Source organism: Mchenga conophoros, linkage group LG23 (assembly GCF_057382185.1).
Source record: "Mchenga conophoros isolate Kocher_MC1m ecotype Shallow Benthic linkage group LG23, M_conophoros_male_GT1.1, whole genome shotgun sequence".
Classification (NCBI taxonomy): domain Eukaryota; kingdom Metazoa; phylum Chordata; class Actinopteri; order Cichliformes; family Cichlidae; genus Mchenga; species Mchenga conophoros.
In genome coordinates this window covers 53,856,985-53,880,390 of record NC_140547.1, presented here as the reverse complement: position 1 = coordinate 53,880,390, position 23,406 = coordinate 53,856,985, and the positions used below count along the sequence as shown (strand labels likewise).

Here is a 23,406-nt window from a genome sequence, read left to right as displayed (position 1 = left end):
TGGTGCAAAGTGGGCCAAAAACAAACCAGAGACACGGACTCACGACAGAAAAGCCGATCAGCTGATCGTTAAGCAGTTTCATGATTGAAGTAGCAGCAGGAGAGGCAGTCGCTCCATATATCGTTTGTTAAGCTTAACGCAGGAATGCTTTACAAACATTCAGAGATGGACTTACACACTTGCTTTACTTCTCTCGGGATAACTTTGTCGGAGATGAAATGCCGGGTTGCTAGCGAAGCTCCACATGCTATCCAGACCACCGACAGGTCCCGCATGCCACAGCCGCTCTATCACGTGATGCATACTGCTCCGACGTGCTAACGTTCTGAGGTGAGTTACGGCGTGTTGCAAGTTTTGTGAGGTGCTTTCGTGATATTTAATGGATCGGATTACATTTTTTATTTTTCTCCGATATCCGATCCAGTAATTTAGGTCAGTATCGGACCGATACCGATACGTAATATCGGATCGGTCCATCTCTAGTCTGTAATCAACCCTGTAACTCTGCTTCACTTCAGCAGCATCAGGTCATGTTCACATGTTGATTCATGGTTTTCTTTCGTTTTCGTTCTACTGCAGAATATTTTTAAGGTTGTCTGCTTTACAAAGTCAGGCCAGAAAAATCTGCTTCATGTTTTTCTGTTTTATCCTCAGTTACTTTGATCTGCTGTGATGCTCACACCTGTGATGAAGTCTCACAAGCGTCAGCTTTGTTTTGATATATAAAAATATGGATGTGTGCTGTGATCAGGATTACAATATTTCTGGCTGTCTGAGGCAAAATTTCCTGATTCAAATCGAATCGATTCCACAAATCAGTGATGACACCCAGCACCATGCTGGACTGTCTCAGGGGCATCTTTACACACCTGGGGTCTTGCCTGGTGTATAGACCCCAGCCTCTATGGATCTTGTACTCAGAGCTTGTTCCTGTGCTGCCATGATTAGTGCCTCTGTGCTGTCTTTCAGTCCAGCTTTGTCCAGCCTCTGGTAGGATTCTGGATGGCAGCCACCTCCTCTAGCTGCCGTTCCATGATGGTTCCTCCTCTTCCTCGGGTCTCTGCTGCCTGAGGTACTCCCTAAGCATGCCGTCATGTTTGGCCATCTTCCTGATGTACTCGCAGATGTTCGTTGTCTCATCCTGGACCGTGCTGCTGACGCTCTCCAGTCCCCGGCCTCCTTCCTTCCACTTAGCCTACAGCCTCAGGCTGCTGGACGTGGGGGGAAAGCTTTCCTGGCAGCCTCTTCATGGTTAATGTACACATTACTTTAAATTTGAATATTAGCGCTGCAAAATAGAGCCTCTGCTGATTGCAAGGGAATGTTACAATAAAGAAGAATTCTCCAGAAACCAGTTGCATCCACAAAGCTAACCAATGTGAGGAGATCATGAGCTTTTCTAAAGTAAGATCCTGTCCTTGTAAAATGCCCTCGAATGAGATTTTATGTCAGCTTCATGAAACAGCCTCAGGGGAACCTCTGAGGTGTTCATTCAATTACTAGAAAGCCTGAAGAATCACTAAATGATCATGCATCGTAGGTTTGTCCCAGCATTTTCAAATCAGATTGTATTGACGGCTGCAGTGTGGAGGAACTGGAGTCCAGACCAGCAAGTGTCCCCTCCAGCAGCTCCATGTAACCACCAGGCTGATGCTCTGCTGAGCTGAGGTGGAAAATCAGGTACTGCAGAAAAGTAAGTTGTAGAAGAAATAAGGTTTCATATACACGGCCACATGTACTGCAACTGCAAATACTAAAAGGGTACTGGTTTCCATTAAGGACAGGAATATGGGCCCAGAAGTAAAATTATAAGGGAGACTTTCCCCCTCATCCTTGACTTGATGTTTTTCCTACACAAGCTTTGGCCCAAAGCAGGATGATCTACTGATGCTGAGTTCTCAAAAACAGCTGCTGCATTCTTTGGTGGAGACGTGTGACAAACAGCTTCACGGCGATGCTGAATGAAGAGTCTTTGTCCGACTGTGGAAGTGTCCCTCTGCTGGGAGCAGCACAGCCTGCAGCTTTTCCCACATACACCAACACTTCAACGCCTGCTCACACTCATACTTGGAAAAAGGTCACATTCCTTCCACCAATTCAAAGCCATGGAGCTTTTCCCAGCAAAACACAGAACCTAGATGGAGGAGGAGGACAGGCCAGGCTCACAGAAAGGTGGCATTTCAGTGCAAGTGGAGGAGGGCGCTCCACGGGGTTCAGCGTGATTGATGTAAGAGCGTTATGTAGTCTGGACAGGTGTCAGTGGCACATCAAGGGTCAATATGAAACTCTGTGAAAGCTTTTTTCCTTTCAGACTGGAATGTGTCCGAGTCACTGCTTCGTGTGTCCCTCCAGACAGACGGTCTGAAGATTTTGCACTGAGACACAGAGTCCACAGTTTAACTCTTTCTTCCATCCTCAGGCAGTTTTTACACATTTGTGTTAAGCCCCGCCCCCCGTCACTGAGGGACATTTCAGTTAAGATCCTCTTTCCTCCGTTTTGCTTAGTTGCAGAACAGAAAGTGATGCAGTGTGGGATGCACAAACAGACGACTCTGAGGAAGCCTAAATCCACAGAAACACTGTGGGAAGTTCTCACCGATGCTAAACCAGCTACTCGCCAGTTGGCTTGAAGACCAGTTTTTCTGTCTTCACTCATTTTGTGGTAACGACAAAGTACTCCTGCCATTACTTTCAAAGGGTCTCTGGCATGTTGTAGTGCTTCCACCCTTTGCACAGTGCTGTACATAATGCAACATGCACTGTGCAGTGAAATCATTGCTGGATTAATGTCTCTGAAACAAGCCAATCACAGCCTTCAGCACTGCTGGAATGCCACAGACGAATGGAAATCCTTATTGTTTGTGAGCACATGAGAACAAACAGAGGTGCTTTCTATAAGGATCAGTGCTGTTGTTCTTCCTGTGCTACAATGAGGCCCATTCACAGATTAATTTGTCCCAGCTCTACAGCCTCTAATAATGACAAGATTTCCCAACATGAGACAATAACAGCAGTAATGCAGGTCTCTCCTGGAAATGAGATTTTTACCTGTAAAAACAAAGGACTAATAAGTCAAAGTACGATTAACTGAATAATTCTTCTGCTCCATGAACACAAACCACTGCAGTGGTCTGCTCTCTCCGTGCTGCTTTATGTCTACCCAAAAGCTTATTTCAGGCATGTGAGGGAGACCTCGGTGGTTGTCAGTGTGTACCTGCCTTATTGTGTGTATCTGCAGATATTTCTCTGAGCTGTCAGACTGTAGATTTCAGCACGTCTCCCTCCACATATCAGCCGTGGCCTTGGGCCTGACTTTAACCTCCTAAGACCCAAAATCTTCCACAGGATACATTTTCAATCTCTCTTTGATATTTGGGCTGATTGGGTCCTGATGAATGTAAAAACAAAGAATTACCAGATTTTTTTCTACCTTATTTTTGTTTCTAAGAAAAATGAGAGCCACATATGAAGATATTCGTTTAAAATGTTGATAGAGCAGTAGCAGCATTACGTCCTCGTCAGTGGACATCAGGCCCTTGTAGAGCAAAATTGAGTATTTTGGTCTAAATAACCCAAAATGTGATGCCCACATATGTGGACGCAGGTCCTAGGAGGTTAAAGGTCAAACAGGTTCGACTCTGACTGCCTTTTACAAAATGAAGGAGTGCAGATTTACCCCAGTCGGTCTAATGGAGGAGAGTGCCCTCTAGTGTTTACAGCAGGTGTAGAGATGTTTAGACTGCACCACTTACCCAGCCAGCATTTCAAAGATGAGGATGCCCAGAGCCCACCAGTCCACTGCCCGGCCGTGACCTTTGCTTTGGATGACTTCAGGGGCCAGATACTCAGGAGTCCCACACAGAGTCCAGGTCCTGATTGCCAGAGAGGACATCAAATATTTATTCCATCTCCTGCTTCTTCAATCCAAACCTACTTGTGTGACAGCTGAGTTATTATGAATAACAGGTTTCATTGTAATTTTCTTTCTGTCAAAGTTATTGATTCTTTCCATATAACTAGCAGAGTAAGAACAGCTTTGGTGTGAAATGGCTTCATGTTCAGATCATAAATGAATGTTATTAATTCATCCAGTGGCTAAACTGGCCACAGAAGACCAACGTGAGCCTTTTTATGATGAAGGGTTTCAGGTGATTCTAACATCCTTCTCATTTGTATTTGCATCACCATGATGCTTCTGCAGTTGGTCCAGAGACAAGATGCAAACACAAACAGTTCTGTGATCCCCGTTATCATTTCTTTTTGTAACCTTTACGTTCCACACTGCTAACGTGATCTGCACTTGCATTCTGGCCCAGCTGTGTCATCTTCAGTATTACCATGAGGATGTGGGGCCTCAGTGTGGACGTGGGAAGAGTAATGGATCGATGTCTGCCTGAGTGTAATGTGGGCGGGCATAGGGCTGTTTGCTATAACCATATATATCTGATGACGATATAAAAACGTCCGTCGTTTCATTTTACGCTGTCGTTTGTTTCGTGGTGTCACAAAATAAACTGTTTACGGCAATATTTGTTCATGTTCTGATGTCACTGTAGCGGCTGTGTTCATTTCTTAAAGTTCTCTCTTTCTCTTATATTTAATAAAACCACACTACGGACGGACAAGCGCCTGTTTTTATGCGTTGTCGTTAGCAACAACGACGGTAACAGCATCGCGTGTCCGCTTGTTTATGTTCCACATAAACCTTTCACAATAAAGCTCAAGATCCTGTTGAGACTTTTCAAAATAAACTGAATCACGTGAAAGAGCAGATTATTTATGGATGAGAAGTAAAAAAGACGCCAGGTGCTAAAAAATAAACCTCAGACTCAAACGTTAGAACAGGCTTCTCCCCGCAGCACGCCGTGTAAGAAATACTCACAAAGAAAACGGCGCCGTTACAACTTATGTCTAAAAACATATCGTTTCATGCATCGGTTAAAACACTCGACTCCAGCTACACGACGCACAGCAGGAAACACTTCACGCAAGTCGAGCTGCTCGAGATTCACAGAATTTACAGAAAATGTTACATTTCTGTGATTTATATCGTTATCGGACGATAGATGTCTGATATCGGGACATGAGGTTTTGGTCACATCGCACAGCCGTAGGCCGGCAGTGAAATCAAATACTGAGCAACAAATGAAGGAGGTGCGAACAATAACGGGAAGCAGGAGCAGCTTTAGAGATGCTGTCTGTGTACACTGCCTTACACTTAATGCAATATGCTGCTTTAGTCAACTCTATTCACATTTGTAAACCTCCTTTCAGTTGGGTACACACGATGATGTTACCTTCAGAACAACTTACGCCCGTTCTAGGGTGGACACAGTCTGAGACAAAGGCTCAATCGTGTCGACCAGAACTTTTCAAAATAAGTGAAATGACAATTTGTGAGGTGAAAGAATAAACATGCACAACACTGTTTCAGTCTCTCCACAAAGAAGAAGTCCATCAAAGGATCCAATACTTAGAGGAGCCTTGGAAGATCGTCCTGACTCCACACAGCTAAACAAGCACGCTGGTGAGAGCTGCTTTTGATGCATACAAACTCTCCTGTTATTGTGCAGACTCACATGATCGCATGTTCCAAATCCGAGAGTGGAGAACAGATTTATAGACTGTCACGTTAATATAGTCGCAGCCATGTTTAGAGAGACAGCAATCCTGTCAAATGCTACTATTCATGTCCATAAATGCTTTACAACGTCCACAGTGTGCGAATGGAAAACACACAAAGCTTCCATTAAATGCATGTACCGACCGAGAGGTGGGACACACCCTGGACAGGTTGCCAGACTAACACAGACACACTCACACCTACACACAGTTTAACCCCTCCACCTGCATGTGTTTAGACTGGCAGGAAGTCGCAGTAACCTGGAGAGAACCCACCTGGACACTGGGAGAAAATCATCAGTGAATATGGGCAGAGGCATTTATAACTGCTGCTGTTGACCCCGCCCACATGTCCACTCTAGCATGTTTAATTGTCTCTCCCTCTCCGTCCTCAGAATTTACAGACCAATAAAAGGCTTAAACTGATCTGTATTCAGACTGGATACAGCTGGTGCTGGACACACACCCACACTCTGCTCTCACCTGGATCTGAAGCTGTGCTGTGAACCATGAAGCGCAGAACAGGAACACAAATCTGTAACTAAACTAATAAAGTACATCAGCTGCTTTGCTGCAACTGGTGACACACCAGCAGACTAATGGAACAAAGAAAAACCAGCCGACACTATTAGTCACAGCATCGCTCCTGCACATTTCAGTTAGGCGTGTTTTAAATGTGCATCACCTCTGCATCATCTTTCTGCCACAGCAACCAAAGAGTCTATTACTGACAAAGCAGCCACGCCAGTGTGTGAGCGCACTGCAGCAACACTGGGCAGGTTTCATCCTCCAACACAGAACATTAGAGGACAACATCAGAAGATAAGACTGAAACACATCATCATCACTACAGCTGTTTGTCCAGGAGCTGTGATGAAATGCAGTCTAGAGCAGATTACTTACATGTGGCTGTGCATGCTCCTGTCTAGCTGATTGACACTCTCTGCATGTGCCACGCACACGCACGCACACACACACACGCGCACGCACCACACACACACCACACACACATGCGCACGCACACACACGCGCACGCACCACACACACGCACACCACACACACACGCGCGCACACACACACCACACACACACACACACGCCACACACACACGCACGCACACACACCACACACACACCACACACACATGCGCACGCACACACACGCGCACGCACCACACACACGCACACCACACACACACGCGCGCACACACACACCACACACACGCCACACACACACGCGCGCACACACCACACACGCGCTCACACACCACACACGCGCTCACACACCACACACACGCACGCACACACACCACACACACCACACACACGCACGCACACACACCACACACACGCACGCACACACACCACACACACGCACGCACACACACCACACACACGCACGCACGCACACACACACACGCGCACACACCACACACACACACCACACACACACACGCCACACACACCACACGCGCGCGCACACACACACCACACACACGCACACACACACACACGCCACACACACACGCGCGCACACACCACACACGCGCGCACACACCACACACGCGCTCACACACACACACACGCACACACAAACACGCACGCACACACACACGCACGCACGCACGCACGCACGCACACACTCACACACGCACACACGCACACACACGCACACACGCGCGCACACACACACGCACACACACACGCACACACACACGCCTCTGTCAAAGCCACTTGTCCTTTGTTGAAGAGCACTTGGTCCAGTGCCAGCCTTTCATCATTTGTCACCAATATCACCTAGGTAATGACCTCTTTCAACCAGTTACCATGACAACAGTAATTTGTATGGAAATCACGTCGCCCCGGCGGAGGAGGAGGAGGCTGCTGCTGTCGGTAGAATCATACGTGGGGTGCAGGATGGACATAAGTGTGATATGTGATGATATCGACAGTTTCGTGTCGTCACGTTTGAATGTGCTGATGAGTGTATCTGCCAGCAGGGGGCACTGTGGAGACACTGGCAGCTCTGTGCTTTATCACAACCTGAACGTGGAGAGCACAACAAAGCTCGTGGCAATCAGGCAGTTGTCTTCCTATTCCAGGCAATTCTGCTGCCCTCCATTTATATAAGAGGGTCACTTGCACATCAGAAAGGTATCTGCTGTCCATCTGTTCTGCTCTCGCAGTCTGGGGGAAATGTAATCTTACACCATTATCTTTACATGTACAGCTCTGGGCGAAATGCAGAGAGAAACTGAGACCGCAGTGCAGACATAAAGCCATCTCTGCCTTCACTCTGCATCTTCGACATTCTGCTGAGGTGACCGGGAGATCTCGACTACTGTATATCTAATTCAGGCTAAAGGACGCCAGTTTCTCCTCCAGTGAAACATTTCCTCCATCTCACAGGAACATGAAGCTCTCTATGAGCTAACTGGCCAATCAAACTCAAAACAATACAACCATCCAGTGAGCAGCATGAGTCCAAGCCAAAGTGCTTTTACCTGTTGTGAACGTCCTCAGTCAGTGAAAAGCCATCAAGCTGCCTCTGTCAACTCTCCCCTGTGAACGCTTTCGTGCGTCTTTTAAATTTCAGCTAAAGCCGTGACAGTGGACGTGCACCGTGTGCACAATCCAGCAGAACCTCACAGTTAAAACAATCCTAAATAAAAAGACAAAGGGCGGCTTCTGCCTCACACGAGTGCAGCGGCTGTTTGTGTCCAGGGCTCCTGACCGATGGTCGTTTGTGCTCTTTCTCAGGCAAAGCTGCAGAAAAACAGAATTTATGCAGCAAAAATACAAAATGCCAAATTTATCCAATCACATTCAGCCCAAAATCCCACGCTTCAATCAACAACATCCAACATGTTCTATTTTATTGGATCATTTAAAAAATAATGTCACCAAATGACAGCAGATGCTGTCCGAGGTCATTTACTGTGCACGCATCCCATCCATGGATCCCACAGTAGTTACATAAACACGCAAACAACAGTAAACATTCAGATCTGTTCCCACAAAATACTCTGTTATGAGGAGAACAAACTTCACTACTGTAAACGTAATGAAGTGCAACCTGAATCCTCACAAACCAGGACATAACCGGGTATAGACGCAGCGCAGTGAGCCGTGTGGGCAGAGCACCGACAGCATTTGCAATCAAGAGGACATTTGTTCCTCACATCATTATCTTGTATGAATTACAGAGGCGTCGCTTTATAAAGAAGTGGTTACATTTTCTATTTGATGTACAGTAGGAAGGAGCTGAGGCAGAGAGGCAGGCAGATTATAATATAAAGGTTCAGTATCACAAACTGAACCTGATATTTGCAGGTTTCAACCAAAGGTCAGCTCAGGTCTGACCTCTAGGTTTAGCAGTAGCCTGTGGGGCACAGTGAGACGCAGGGAAGGGACAGCCACCCATGTGTGCATCACATGATGCTAATCTGGGCTTTTTTCTTTGGTAACATATCTTTTAATCAGATTCAGTAAAACACACAGCAAATAAAGTCTGTGCATTAAAACTTGGACACATTAATGTGGAACAGAAAGTTCCTTCTTTCATGGTTTATTAAAAGTACTGTCAGCCTGCGGGCGCACACCTCTATGCTCTCAAAATCTCATGTCGCCTCGTTTTCAAGTTATTGCGTTTGTAAGATTTTCAGAAAACTTGACCTCCGATCTTGAGGTCATAGATCTCGTCAGTTTTAATGCGACCTGTGGTGCTGTTCTCCAGTTGGTGGATTCACACCACCTGACCATACTTCACGAGCCTCTGACGGCTGAGGGGTGACATGAAGTTCTGGTGTGAAAGAAACATGATTGCATTAGAAAAAGCAACAAGCCCAGGCTTATTGGACAATAACGTATTATGAACATAATGTTCAATACATCTTGCAGCTGTATGTACTAAATGTTTTACTATAAACAGGCAAATGTGTTGGAAGGACACGTCTGCCGTGGATCAGACGAAGCCTTCCACTCAGTTTATGAGCACGTCTGGTTAGAATCAGCTGCTTTGTTGCTCCTGGCTTTGTTTCTATAAATACATGATATCATTTGTTATCTGTCATCTGGCTTTACAGATCATTTCAGAGACTATTCCAAATTCCTTTCAGCTCTGACAAGCAATCATCTACTTTCTCCACCAATCACAGAAGCTAATTTTCTGCAGTGGGACACCTTCAAGAGCAATCGGAAGATGGAGTCTGTGTGCTGCACAGAGTTATACACCAAATCATTGCTACCATTGCTGCCCTTTCAGGTTAAACCTCAGTTACTCGTCTCCAACATCCACGATCAGCTTTCATTACTTGATGAGGCATCGTGACTGAGGCTGAGGGGCTCATGATGGACTCGTGCAACTGAAAGCTACAAAAGGCTTGTTGAACGAAATCCACAAGAAGCTATTTTATTGCAAAACACATCTTTATTCCAAAGACAGCTCTGTATCGTCCCCAGCATCAGCTAGTGTCTTATGGGTGTTACTTGTTTCAACAATACGCATTCGTTACCTTAAATCTTTCTTCTGCATTTAGTTCTTACCTCAAAACAAATATCCAGTGAGCACACAAACACTGGTTTTTACCTGTCCGTGAGCTTCTTGGCAAAGCCAAAGTCGGTCAGACGGATGTGTCCTTCGCTGTCCAGCAAGATGTTCTCAGGCTTCAGGTCTCGATACACAATTTCTTTGGAGTGGAGGTACTCAATGGCACAAACGATCTCAGAGGTATAGAAAAGGCCCGTGGCGTTGCTGAAGCGCCCACGGCTCCGTAAGTAGCTGAAGAGCTCGCCGCCTGGCACGTAGTCCATGAGCATATAGAGAAAACGTTCATCGTGGTGAGTCCAGAACCTGCCACGTAACAGACAGCAGGGTCAAACGTGCTGTTAGCTCAGGCTTACATTTAGCTTTTATCATCACTGTCTTGTTCAGTCCTACAAGTTCACTGCAGGGCAAAACTGTTAACGTCTAAATAAGTGGAGAGAATCACATCAGATGAGAAGCTGCATCATTCTGCGGCTCTTTTATGTCCCAGTGGTGTTTGGGCAGGCGTGCAGGAAGCGTTTCAGCTGGAGGGCACTTCAGATGAACGAGGACAAAAAAGCACCGTCACTGATGAAGATGGACGAGGCTGCTGGCCTCTCTGACCCTCACATACGTTTCAGCTCTACTCTTGCTTTCACAATTTGTCATTTCTATCCTTTATGTAACACAGAAAACACAACGCTCCCATGTTACACGCTAAAGAGTAAGCGTGTTTTCTTATGATGCTTTGGATGATTATTCACACCAAAACACATCGAAACTGAGAAATGTTCAAGTCAATTTTATTTTATTTATATAGGTTGAGATCACAACAACAATCACCTCAAAGCAAACCATAACCCTGTTTGTGAAGGAGTTTCAATTCAACTCTGGATTTAACAGGAAGCCAGCAAAGAGAATGTGACAGAAACATTGCCTCTCTGCTAGTCCCTCATCATCTACACTGCCTGTAATGAAGCATGTAAGTGTAAACCGACCTGGGCCTTGCACTGAACCCTGTGGAACTCCATAATTGACCTCAGTGTGTGAACTACTCTTTCAAGGATGTTTGATATAAAGGAAGGAGATTAGCCTGTAATTAGCTGAGACTGCTGGGTCTAGAGATGCTTTTTGAGTAAAGGTTTAACTACAGCCAGCTTGAAGGCCTGTGGTACATAGCTGATTATTAGAGATAGGTTGATCATATTTACAACTGGACTACGAGCCCCCATGTGTTTGCAGATGAGACTGCGAAGAGCACTCACAGTCTGATGAGAAAGGAGTGGTTGACCTCGCTCAGCACCTCCTTCTCGTTGTGGACGTGCTGCTCCTGCTTCAGTCGGATCACGTCAGGGATCTTCATCTGCTTCAGGGCAAAGAAGGCCCTGCTCTTTTTGTCCTTGACCAGGAAGACCCGTCCAAAAGTCCCCGTGCCTAAAGTGGGAGAAACAGGGGGAAGTAGGGGGTCACACAGGGGAACTTGACCATGACAAAGGATTGTTTATCAAGCAGGAGTAATCATCAGCCTGGAACCAAGGCCGTCCTGGTGCCAGGCAGGCGCAGCTCAGGCGGGCTGCTCTTCCCAGCGTGTTGTGGCTGTTTTTAGCTGCATGTGAACGGGTTATGTGTGTGTCTTAGTTCTTATTTAATGTTTCTAATAGTACGCAGGAGCACACCAGCAAGTCTGTGGTGCAAGAGTCTTTACACCCTTCATTTTTTTAGATGCTGTTTTACATTGTGTCAGGAAAAATGCACAAAATGGATTTATTGAAACCTCTGCATACTTTTAAACATATAAGGAAAATGCAGTATTTGTGCAATTCTACCAAGCTTCACAGTCAATATTTGGTGTGACCCTTTTTTCCTTCACTACAAGCTGAACTCCTTTAATCAATCTGTAAGCACAACTCAGCTTGTTTGAAGGGCGTTCTTTGGCTGCCCTTTGTTAGGAGAAAAACTAACTTCACTATAAGCAACACTTACAGATCCAGAGGGCAGACTTATAATACTTAATGTATGAAGTTCGTGTTTGGCTAGTATATATGGTCCAAATGTTGATGACCCCTCCTTTCTTCTTTCCTTCCCTTTCTGATCACTGACACCGACTCATAATAGGAGGAGACTTCAACCTAGATTTAATCCAGAAATTGACACGCTCAGTACAGCAGGAAAAAAAACATTTTAAAGACCTTTATGCAGCTTTACACTCATCACAGATGAATCCCTCCGATGCTGACACTGCAGAACTTCTTAACAATATAACTCTACTGGAACTAAACGGATTCACCATTAGCAGCAGCAGCAGCAATCTGACCAAACGTAGCTATCAAAGTTCAAACTGAAGACAGACCAGAAGGTGAGCCTATACGCTTATGACGTGTTACTTTCCATCACATTTTGTTAGATAGGCTGAGACACTGGGTGGGTATATCAGGGTCTGCTTTGGACTGTTTGTGTGAGCGATTCTTCTCTGTGGCTACCTCTAAGTTCAGGTCTTCCTCCACTTCTCTTGCCTATGGTGTGCCACAAGGTTCTGTGTTGGGACCCTTATTGTTTTTGTTGTATTTACTCCCTCTTCAGCACTTATTGAGCACGTTTAAGGACATTTCTTATCACTGCTATGCAGATGATATTCAGTTATATATCTCCTTTAAGAGAAAACTGAAGTCCTTGTTTATGCTCCCGATAAATTTGTGCCCTTGGTAGTGGAAAATTTAGGCCCTCTTGCTTCATTTGCCAAATCTTCTATTAGGAGTCTTGGTGTTACTTTTGACCCAGCTCTGACGCTGGACGCTCACGTTATATCTCTGGTCCGCTTCTGTTTTTACCATTTAAGAAACTTTGCTGAGTCCTACTGTGTCACGCTCTGAACTGACAATGATCATACATGCATTTATTTCATCTTGTTTGGACTATTGTAATTCTTTGTTCACCTGTCTAAGTAATGCCTTCTTGGACCGCCTGCAGGGTGCTCAGAATGCTGCCGCAAGGCTATTGACCAAGTCTTCCAGGTACTCCCATGCCACACCCCTGCTGATCCAGCTGCACTGGCTCCCCATAAAATTCAGAGTCCACTTTTTGATTATGATTTTGGCATTCAGGGCTCTGCATGGACAAGCACCAACATACATCAGTGATCTTTTACATCCTTACATCCCCAGTAGGTCCCTGAGGTCATGTCCACTACACGAGGTTGAAAACAAAAGGAGACAGAGCTTCTGTAACTGTGGCCCCCAGACTCTGGAACTCCCATCTTCCATCGAGCCTGAGATCTGTGGACTCAGTCATCTCTTTTAAAAAACAGCTAAAAACTCATCTTTTTAAACTTGCTTTTGGCTGCTTTTTGTTTTTATGTTTTAGCTTCTGTGAAGCACTTTGTGATTTCGTCGTGAAAGGTCCTATGTAAATAACATTTTACTTACTTTACTTACAAACCTTGCTAAAGACGATCACATTTATAGATAAGTTTTAATCCATATCAGACACTCCATCGACCAGAGTAAATCAGCAGCTCTGCCTCTGAACTGTCAGACACCGCTCCAATATATCCAGGTAACATTACATATCCAGGTATACATTTTTCAGTCGAGCTCTTAAACCTGATCCAGTTGAATCATATTCCATTATTAAAAATGCTAGAGGGTGATCTCACACACTGAAGAACTTTACCTATATCACTCATGGGAAGAGTTGCCACTAAAATGATGAGTCTGCTGAAAATAAACTACTCATTTTCAATGATCCTAATAAAAAGTCTAAACTCTACAAAAACCAAAACATGAGTGTGATCTAGAACTGACAAATCTTTCTCACCATTTCTTATCCAATAGATCTGTTTTAAAATGGATTAAACCAAGCTTCTTAGACAGCCCTATGCTGGACCCAGAGCAAGCCTTCTGTAGAAAAGTGAAAATCTCCAGTCTGCCACCATCAGCTCCAGCATTGATCATCATAAGTGCTTTAAAACCCTCAACATAAACACTTCTCTCACAGTCTGGTGGGAAGTCTCCACTTAGCCCATGAAACTAACACCGATTTGGAACAATCCCGATATTTATCAGAAAAAGACAATGCTTTGCAGTTTTTCACTGTGGCACGAGAAGGGGAAAAATCCAGAACATGTTCTACAAGATGGAAAATTTGTTTCATTTGAAGAACCTATAACACATAGAATCAGCAAATGCACATTTCTTGAATATGAGAAACTGAAATCATCATACAGGAAAGATTCAACCCCAGAGACCTGAATCTAGAAATACCTACTTGGGTGTCAAACGTTTTAAATATCTGTACCTCAAAAAGTTTGTATTGTTTAAAATTGACAAATCAATTTCGCTCCCAACCATAAACTGAGAGGGCAAAGTTCGTTCCAAATGGACCTCACTCAGTCGAACACGTGCACTTATTGCAAAAACAACTCTGCTGAGAATTATATGCATGCTATATGGTCGTGAGCACATGTGGGTAAGACCTATGACCACATGTCTCGTTACAGCATACCAACCTCACCCAAACTGTGCAACTTCAGTGATAGAGGTGAACTAGATATGGAAGCAAATACATCATTTATACTCCTTCTTTTCTTACGAATCACAAAGAAAAGTATCCTCATGAACTGGAAACCAAAAAAACACCTTATGCACCAATCAAAATAGAAACGGGTGGAATGTCTGCCTCTTCACCAAACCACGGACGGATGAATTTGTCTCCCTCCGGCCCCCACTGATCAATTCCACTACTTAATGGGGGTGGTTGGGTGTAGTCTCATTTCCCTGTTTGACTTGCAGGTGGGTGATGATGGTCTCTGGGACTACGGGTGCCTGGTGGCCTCCTGGGGGCTGGAGAGCTGCGGTTGCAGTTTTGGAGTGTCTATGCATCTGCCTCAGTTGGTGACGGTTGAGAAGTGGGGTGGGTGCTGCCTAACGGTCTTGGGATGTGGGCACTGGGGTGCTTGTGGTGTGGGGGACTTGCCCCCAGCTGGGCAGGGGCGAGTGCTGGGCCTGGGATCCCACGCCCGGGGTCGCCTGGTCTCTGGCTGTGTCCCTCCTTCTGTGGGGGCTGTCTGCACCTCCCTGGCCAACTCGCCGTGCAGTTTGGGCCGACCCACATTAGAATGTCCACTCTGCGCCTCGTGGGTGCCGTTAGGCCAATTGGGTGGGTTGGGGCGTCCAGGTGAGGGAACAACCGTTGTTGGGTGCAGCTTGTTTCAGACCCAGACCAGTTTGTCTCATCCCTTTAGTGTGTGTGTGTGTCTGTTGTAACTGATTGGTATTGTGACACAGTGTGCAGATGAGCCCCAGTCTACTCTGTGTGGTGGGGGTAGTGGGTGCCCCAGACTCGGTGGTGTCACGGGGAATTTTCAGGTCCCTGGAAACCTGTACCAAGTACCAAGGTGGCTGGTCTCTAGCGACTGGCCGTTGCCTCTGGTCCTCTGGGACTCTCACCCTTTGGATGTGGACACCCCATCTGGGGCCTCCGTCCCTCTCCTGCTAGGATGGGCCTGCAGATGTCGCAGATGTGCTGCCTCAGGTCTTCGGTACTGTGGGGGCTACGAATGGCACGGTTGTCCTGGTTCATTATTTGCCTCTGGCTCCTGGGGGACATTACTGGGGCTTCCCATCCTCATTATGAAGCACATTTGTGACAAAGACGCAGTTATTATAACACTCGCTCACTTACTCCCAGTACAACTGTTGATTCAAGTATCTGCGTATTTTCCCATTTATGTGCTCTGGGAGTTGTACGTTTGTTTTTTCTTACAGGGGCAGCTGTTGGCGATACGGTGTGCATTTCCATTTGTATCCTTTTATTATTACTCTTTTCCCTGCCTGTCCTGCCTTACACGTCTCCATACGACACCACATTTAATGTAACAACTGAAATAACACAAATAGAAATGAATACATGAACAGATAAAAGATACAAGAGGAGCATGCAGAGATTCAAAATGTGCTTCACATCACAGTGCATTTAGATCCCAATTCTGATTGCAAAGCTACTGAAGCCAAAGAGAACTGAAGTGAGCTCCCATCAGCACAGTAAGGTTGCTGATGCTTAACTGAACCTTTTAAGTGCCACCCACAGAGAACTAAAGGGCTTTAAATACGTCTGATTACAAGCAGACTGTCAGCTACAGAGGAAGAGGAGCAAACGTTGCTGCGCTGACCCCAAACACCTACTGGTTCTGAATCATGACTATACAAGCAGCAGCTATTTGCTATTAGCTAAAGTAACACGAGAAAGTAGGTCATGAAACATGAAGCAGCAATCACAAAGTGTTTGACGAGTACTGTTCAGGGAGTGTACACGCACGCACACACACACACGCACGCACGCACGCACGCACACACACACGCGCACACACACACACACACACTTCAGTTTCGTCTCTGTTCCTGTAAACTAGTTGTGCAAGTGTTTTCATGCCTTTTGCACTTACATGTGTGACTAGTATCCTTAATCTGATTGGACAACACCATTGTTGCTCGTGGGTCTTTCACGTCTCCTTATACTTGTTGCTATGAGAAACAACATTAAGAAAAACAGAATAATGTGATTCATTCAGACAGGGAAGAAAGGGCACGAGCAATCAGACCGAGTGCCGTCAGGTCACAGTGGAACTGTGAGAGTGGGCAGTAATGGCTGAGATCCCACAGGAGCAGGCAGCGTGTCCTCCTGTGGCCACATGAGGACAGTTTGTGCAGTCAGGTATTGGCCTGAGCCCAGAACTGTTCTCCTCCTAAAGACAAAGCACCAATTGGCATTTTATTCCTGCGGCGCTGATGGGCTGTGTGATATAACAGCTACTCTGAGTCACACGTGGAGCTGCTGCAGCTGCCTAATGAAATGCTGGCTGTCTCGTTCCTCAGCTTTACCTCCAATCAACCTTTGTCTCAGTCCTGTTGCTGTTGCCACAGCAACAAAGAAACAGCGGTGCACCGTCACAGTCAGGTGAACAAGTCGTATCTAGAAAAATGTCTTTTAAAATGAAAATGCTTCTGTAGGACTGTCAGTGTGTAAGAAACGACCACACGCAGCCCACTCAGCTGCAACGCCCTATTACCAAAGATTATGACCGTCTGCATCAGCCCTGCTGCATGAGCTGGTTCAGGGAGACGGCGCACACCTCAGTCTTTGTAATGAGTCATTTGCAGAGGTCTAGTCAGAGAAGGGCAGTTTCTGTACTGGTCTGTAGTTGGGTTAGAGAGGATGGCTCTGCTTCTTATAATAGGACATGAATAGTGGGTGAATGAAACGCACAGCTGTGTACTCTTCAGTTGCCCTCCATGCAGACTGTGCCAAAACATTATGGTGGGAGGATTTAACAAAAGCCAGTCTGGAGAGCTTTAATGCTAGCAAGCCGTCAGTGCACTTAACTACATAATTAGCATGTTGTTAGACAAGCCTTTCCCCTCATCCAAGAACAGAACTGTTCTCACAGGCACTCGGTTATGTTACTAAGCACAGAGATGCTTTTCAGTGTTGTGATCAGACACCAAGCAGTGACACTGAAAGTGAAGGCCAGGTGACATCAGACAATAATGTACTTTGAATTGAAACTGATCCATAACTCTTCATCTACCTGTTTGCTTCTGAAGCTTAGACAAAACAACTGTACTGTATGCAACAGCACACATTCCCACTGCACCGCCAGTTACAATAAATAAATAAAAGCAGCATCAACAAATCCCCAAACTGTGAGTGACGGTCACAAAGGCCACCGCAGCATGTGACAGCAGCAGACTCACCTAATGGCACCAGAGAGCTGTCTTATGTTTTCAATGACAATTAAAGTGCACATATAAAGAGCTTTAGCTGGTCTGTTTTAGCCACCAAATCCCTCTCATCAGACAAAATGAGTTGGCAAATAGGATTTTTATGCCGTTGCTTCCAGAAACAGCGGATGAATGCGATCCCCTGCTGCACACCTGCCCAGCACTCATTAGGCTTTGGCTTGTGTGCAGCCTAATGCATATTACCAAAATGCTGCATGTTAGACTATTCATCATTTTGAAGGCTCCTTACATTGTTTCTTCATTCAAAAAGACAGCAGAGGTGACAGATGGGTGCAGTTTCCACCCTAACAGTGACTAACTCAAATCGTTCTGCCAGGGGAACTTTTTTCATTTGATCTTGATCCAACTATACAACAAGGAGAACTTTAAGACCCATAACAGACTGGGTGACTCACATATGTGGAGGACACTCACACACACAGGCAGCAGATGAGAAGTTCAACTTGAACCACACAGAGATACAAACACATCTTCAGTTCATACAGAGAGGAAATGCAACCAGAAGAAGGAGGAGGAGGAAAAATTCTATAAAATAAATCAGAGAGGATTTTAAAACAGGGCCCAGCGAGCCATCAGGGATCACAGCTGTAAAGATATTTATTATATAAACTGTCATTTCCAGGTGCTTTTAATCTGACCATGACAGCTAATATTAGGCTTGTAGTTATTCATAAGACGTTTGGAGTGCTGTAGTAAATTAAGGGAACTGATCCAATGTCTGGAGTGCATAGCAGTCAATGACTCAGAAAGCTGGACTGGACATTGTGAGAATGAGCCAGGTGTGCAGGAGTGACAGACGGATCAGGGCTGGGTTGAAGTGACATCGGGGGGACTCTGAGCCCCTTCTTCCTTGGACTGGCGATGGACAGATTCACAGACGAGGCAGATGAGAGTTTGCTTGGACTATGATGTTCTCAGACAACATTATTATATGCAGCGAAAGAGATGAGAGCCTGACAGGTGGAGGTATGCACTGGAGAGAAGAAGGATGAATGTCAGTAGAAGCAAAACAGAAAACATGCATGTGCATGAGAGGCAAACAGGTACAATAATAAAGACACAACAAGCTGTGAAATGCCGCAAACATCCACAGCAGTGCACAGTGCAGAAGAGAGGTGGATCAGTGTGGAGAGGGTGGAGACGAGCGTCAGGGTGACAGCAGCAACAGGAAGGTATGGGTTTGATGCACGCTCAGTCCAGGAGCGCTGATCCTGTTCATCTGGACTTTTGTGACATCAGTATAAGACATCATGAAACTCGCTGAGCTTGAGTAAACTGGTCTTTAAGTGCAAACTCTATGACATGCTCCTTTCATCCCTACAGACAGTTACACATCCAGTTTACACAATTGTAAATTGGATATCTAACGGACTCGAGCTTTTCTGAATTCAAGTAACGTGTGGCACGTGCATTTGTTTGTCACACTGATTAAAAAATGCAGTGCTTAAGAGAGATCAGGGGGTTGGGAAGCGTATCTGTAACCGGAAGGTCGCCGGTTCGATCCCCGGGCTCTCCGTCCTGGTCGTTGTGTCCTTGGGCAAGACACTTCACCTACCGCCTACTGGTGTTGGCCAGAGGGGCCGATGGTGCGATATGGCAGCCTGGCTTCTGTCAGTCTGCCCCAGGGCAGCTGTGGCTACAACCGTAGCTGCCTCCACCAGTGTGTGGATGTGAGAGTGAATGAATAGTGGTATTGTAAAGCACTTTGGGTGCCTTGAAAAGCGCTATATAAATCCAATCCATTATTATTATTAAATCCAGCCCACGGCTGGCTGGGCTGTAAGTCCTCTGGGTAAGAGTCCGAAGGTTTCTGCCCGAGTTCTTGTGGCATCACGTACAGCAGGTGCCAACAGTGAGGTGTCCTCACGGCAGCCTGCTGCCTGAACATGTCCAACCTCTGCCTGGGCATGTTCATGGCAGCTTTCTGATCTCTACAGCCCAGATGACACATGGGTCAGGTGACATTATTGGCCTATCAGATATCAGCATCAGAATCAGAATCCTTCCAGAGGAAATTATGTTTAAAAAGAAGAAGAAGAAGAAGAAGAATACTTTTCACTTCCATAACAATTCATAAATGGTGTCATCCCATAGTTTTATTCAATTGGATGCCATTTGTAGTCACTGAAATGCAAATCTGTTCAGTTCAAACTGCACCAAATCGAGTTGTTACTGAAAGATGTGACACCTTTATATTTATTGTTTACTGATAACCACGAGCCTTCATTCATTTATACTAGCTGACCTGAGCAAAGGGTAACCTCCACACAGTTATGATGAAGCACACTGACGCCCAATACTGACTGAAGTACTATTGGATGAGATACTTATTTGCAGTGTTTGCATATTAAAAGGATAAAACTATTATTTGTGTTTAAAAAGTGCGACATTTCTCTTTAAGTCCTGGACTGACGCGGAGGTGCAACCCTGGCAGGGATGGATGTGCCAGCAGTTACACAGAAACACCAGCAGCCTTCCTCACCAACTCAATTCAGTCAGCAAAGACAATATGGTGCCGAGCGATCATGGGGGGTGGAGCCTAGCACACTCCAGACAACCATTCACACCCATGGGCAGTTTAAAATCATCAATTAACCCAACCCCACCAAATGCATGTGTTTGGAGGACGCTGGATTACTCAGAGAGACGCCACGCAAACATGGGTAGAACACGCATGCAGAACAGGCCAGGTGGTGGATTCCAACTCAGGACCTCAGGACCCACCATGCACCCCCCCACTGGTGCGGGTCCTGATGCTGCTCAATGGATAATGTGTTAATAACAAATGGATGCCACATTTGATACAAATGTGGAAAAAAACTACAGTAAGCTAAATTCAAAGAGACTCCAAAAACCAAAGTGATAAACTGATGCAGCAGGATACTCCTTATGTGCCTGTATGGACGTCTGACAACATGGGGGACGCTCCTAATGAGACAAGGGACAGGGTCTCCTCGCAGATCTGGACCAGGGCATCGTTGAGGTGAATCTGGGCAGGTTAGGTGGACCAAAACATGCTGCTCTACTGGATTTAGGTCAGGCATAGTGTGCATGTACACCACACGGTGTGTGGGGGCACAGCTGAAAAACAGTGTTGTTATTGACACTGGTGCTTATATTGTTCTAATTTTTTTTTAAATGCCTCTTACTTTTTTGTACCATATCAAGTCTGAGCGCACCTAATAATCTGACCTATGGAACCCATATTATATGGATAAAGTCATCAGGAAGGCCAGCTCTGTGCTGGGATGCACCCTGGACCCAGTGCAGGTGGTGGGAGACAGAAGGACTCTGGCCAAAATAACATCTCTGATGGACAGAGTCTCCCAGCCCATGCATGTAGATGTTGCTGCAGAGCTGCTTCAGTGACAGACCGCTGCATCCTCGATGCATGAAGGAGCGTTTCTGCAGGTCCTTCCTCCCTGCAGCTGTCAGACTGCACAACCAGAACTGCTCCCAACAAACAGAGGTTTACATCAGCGCTGTAACTGCACCTTTCAGTATCCGGCTCTGTTTGCACACTACAGCCTGGGCTTGCCACTTATCTGTACTCTAATTTTAATAACTGTACAGTACTCTGCTTTGGTAACTATTGTCCATGATGTAAATATGTAAAAATGGTGTTTGTTCTGTTTGAATATGTGGTTTTTGCTGCTGATACAACCAATATGAGTATTTAAATGAAAAAAAAAAAAGGTAAGCTTAAAAGTTTGGTGGTGCGTACCCTGGGAGGGGTGACGGGCAGCAGCAGCAGCAGTAGTGAGCTTACACTACTGGGAAAAGTACAGATAAAGAAACGGTAGAAGATTCATTCAGACCAGAACCTTCAATTCCAACAGTTTCTATGGGAATGAATCAAAGTCAGGATTCGGTCTATCAGACCTGAGCACAGCACAGTCGATGACTCCAAACAGCCACACACTGGACACTGAATGAAAACGCAGAAGAGTGAACGTGTGAGTAAGAGTGACACACTGCACGCTCACAGTTCAGACCAACTGAGGGATCATTTTAATGAGGAAACAGAACAGATCCGATTGTTTCACAGCAGAGAACCTTTCAGTTGGCAACGACTGCCAATAACAGGAAATCACTGAACACTCCAGCAAAGCTTCTGCTTCCTTAGAACAACATGTTACGATCATAGAAACCAATCAGCACAGACTGTAAAACTCTCACCCTGCACACCATCAGCACCTGGTCCAGGTGTGACCAGCTCCAGCTTTATGTTTTTAAGGAAAAGATCTCAAATATGAAAACTCATCAATTTTAAAAAAGGTTTTCTGGCGTCAAACACCTCTGGGGAACACCCCGCCTAAGCCTAAGATAAGACACCCGAACAGTTACGGACAAATCAAATGTTGTGGTCAACTCACCGACTGTGGCGACAGTCTCCAGGTCATCAAGGCAATATGTGCGGTTATGTGGTGAGGCGTCCTCAGCTGAGCTGCTCGCGTTGCTTTTACTGTCTTTAAGGGCGTTTGTCTCACTGTTGACTCCGACCTTTGCTTTGGATGACGCCATCGCTGACTTTCGGAACTATTCTGGGACTATGTGGATCTATAAACATCCAGCCAGGGGCAAACTGAGCGAACACCACGCATTTCTGGAGACGGACTTCTTCGTCAACCTTGCACAGCACGTCGGATACCAGTGACTGGGGCTTGCCGCCCTGGATGATTGCAAAAAACCTCCTAAAGTTCACCTTAATAAGCTGAGTTAACTAACAGTCAATGGGGAAAATAACCGCAGATTGAAATGACACAAAGAAGCCGGTCACAGGTGCACTAGTCTGTAGCGTTAGCGGCTAACACAGTGTCCATGGAGAATGCAGCGCTGCACATCTGTTCAAGCATAATGAAAGTGGGCTTCATACGCCGCACAACGCAGTCCTGCATAAACCACGGGCCTCTCCCGACATATCGTCAGTAATTCTCCCCATTATTATCGCAACTACAACAACAGACCTCACCCTGAATTTCTTCTTTCTGTCCACATCGACCAGGAAGAGATTCCGGTCGCTTTTCAAGTAATTTCCGGTTAGGACTTTCAGAAGAAAAGAAAACGAACCGGTTTACTGGATAAAACGAGAACGTGAGCGAGATCCGAGTTTTCCTTCATCATTGTCGTTTTACATCTGCACGTTAAAGAAGCGGTATATGTGCAAAGTCTGAAAAAATGCAAATATTTTCTATGTTATATTAGTCAACGTCTTGAACGTGCTGTCTTACTGGAAGTGACCTGGCACGGAAACTGGATGTTGACGAACAATCGGTTAACGAATAAAACGAATTAGTTCCGAGACGTTAACCAATCATGTGTGAGTCATGAGTCAGGGCGTGGTGATGAAGACAGGTACCGGACCCCGAGCTTTAACAAGCAGACAAAGCTATTAACAGTAAAAGAATATCATACATGTATGAAATTAAAAAAGGACATCTTATTACTCTTCAGGTCCTGCATG

The 23,406-nt window shown here is 45.6% G+C and overlaps 1 protein-coding gene across 1 annotated transcript in view; it reads right to left on the bottom strand.

Annotated features, from left to right (window-relative positions):
• The window catches only part of prkx (protein kinase X-linked), a 38,924-nt gene extending 15,818 nt beyond the window's left edge, over window positions 1–23,106 (bottom strand). The window contains exons 1-4 of the mRNA XM_085264202.1: window positions 22,319–23,106; window positions 11,412–11,580; window positions 10,210–10,473; window positions 3,753–3,872 (exon numbers count right to left, since the gene is read on the bottom strand). Coding sequence (XP_085120328.1) covers window positions 3,753–3,872; window positions 10,210–10,473; window positions 11,412–11,580; window positions 22,319–22,466 — 701 coding nt within the window. The 5' untranslated portion in view covers window positions 22,467–23,106. The remainder of the gene's footprint in view (window positions 1–3,752; window positions 3,873–10,209; window positions 10,474–11,411; window positions 11,581–22,318) is intronic.
• Window positions 23,107–23,406: the final 300 nt, after the last annotated feature.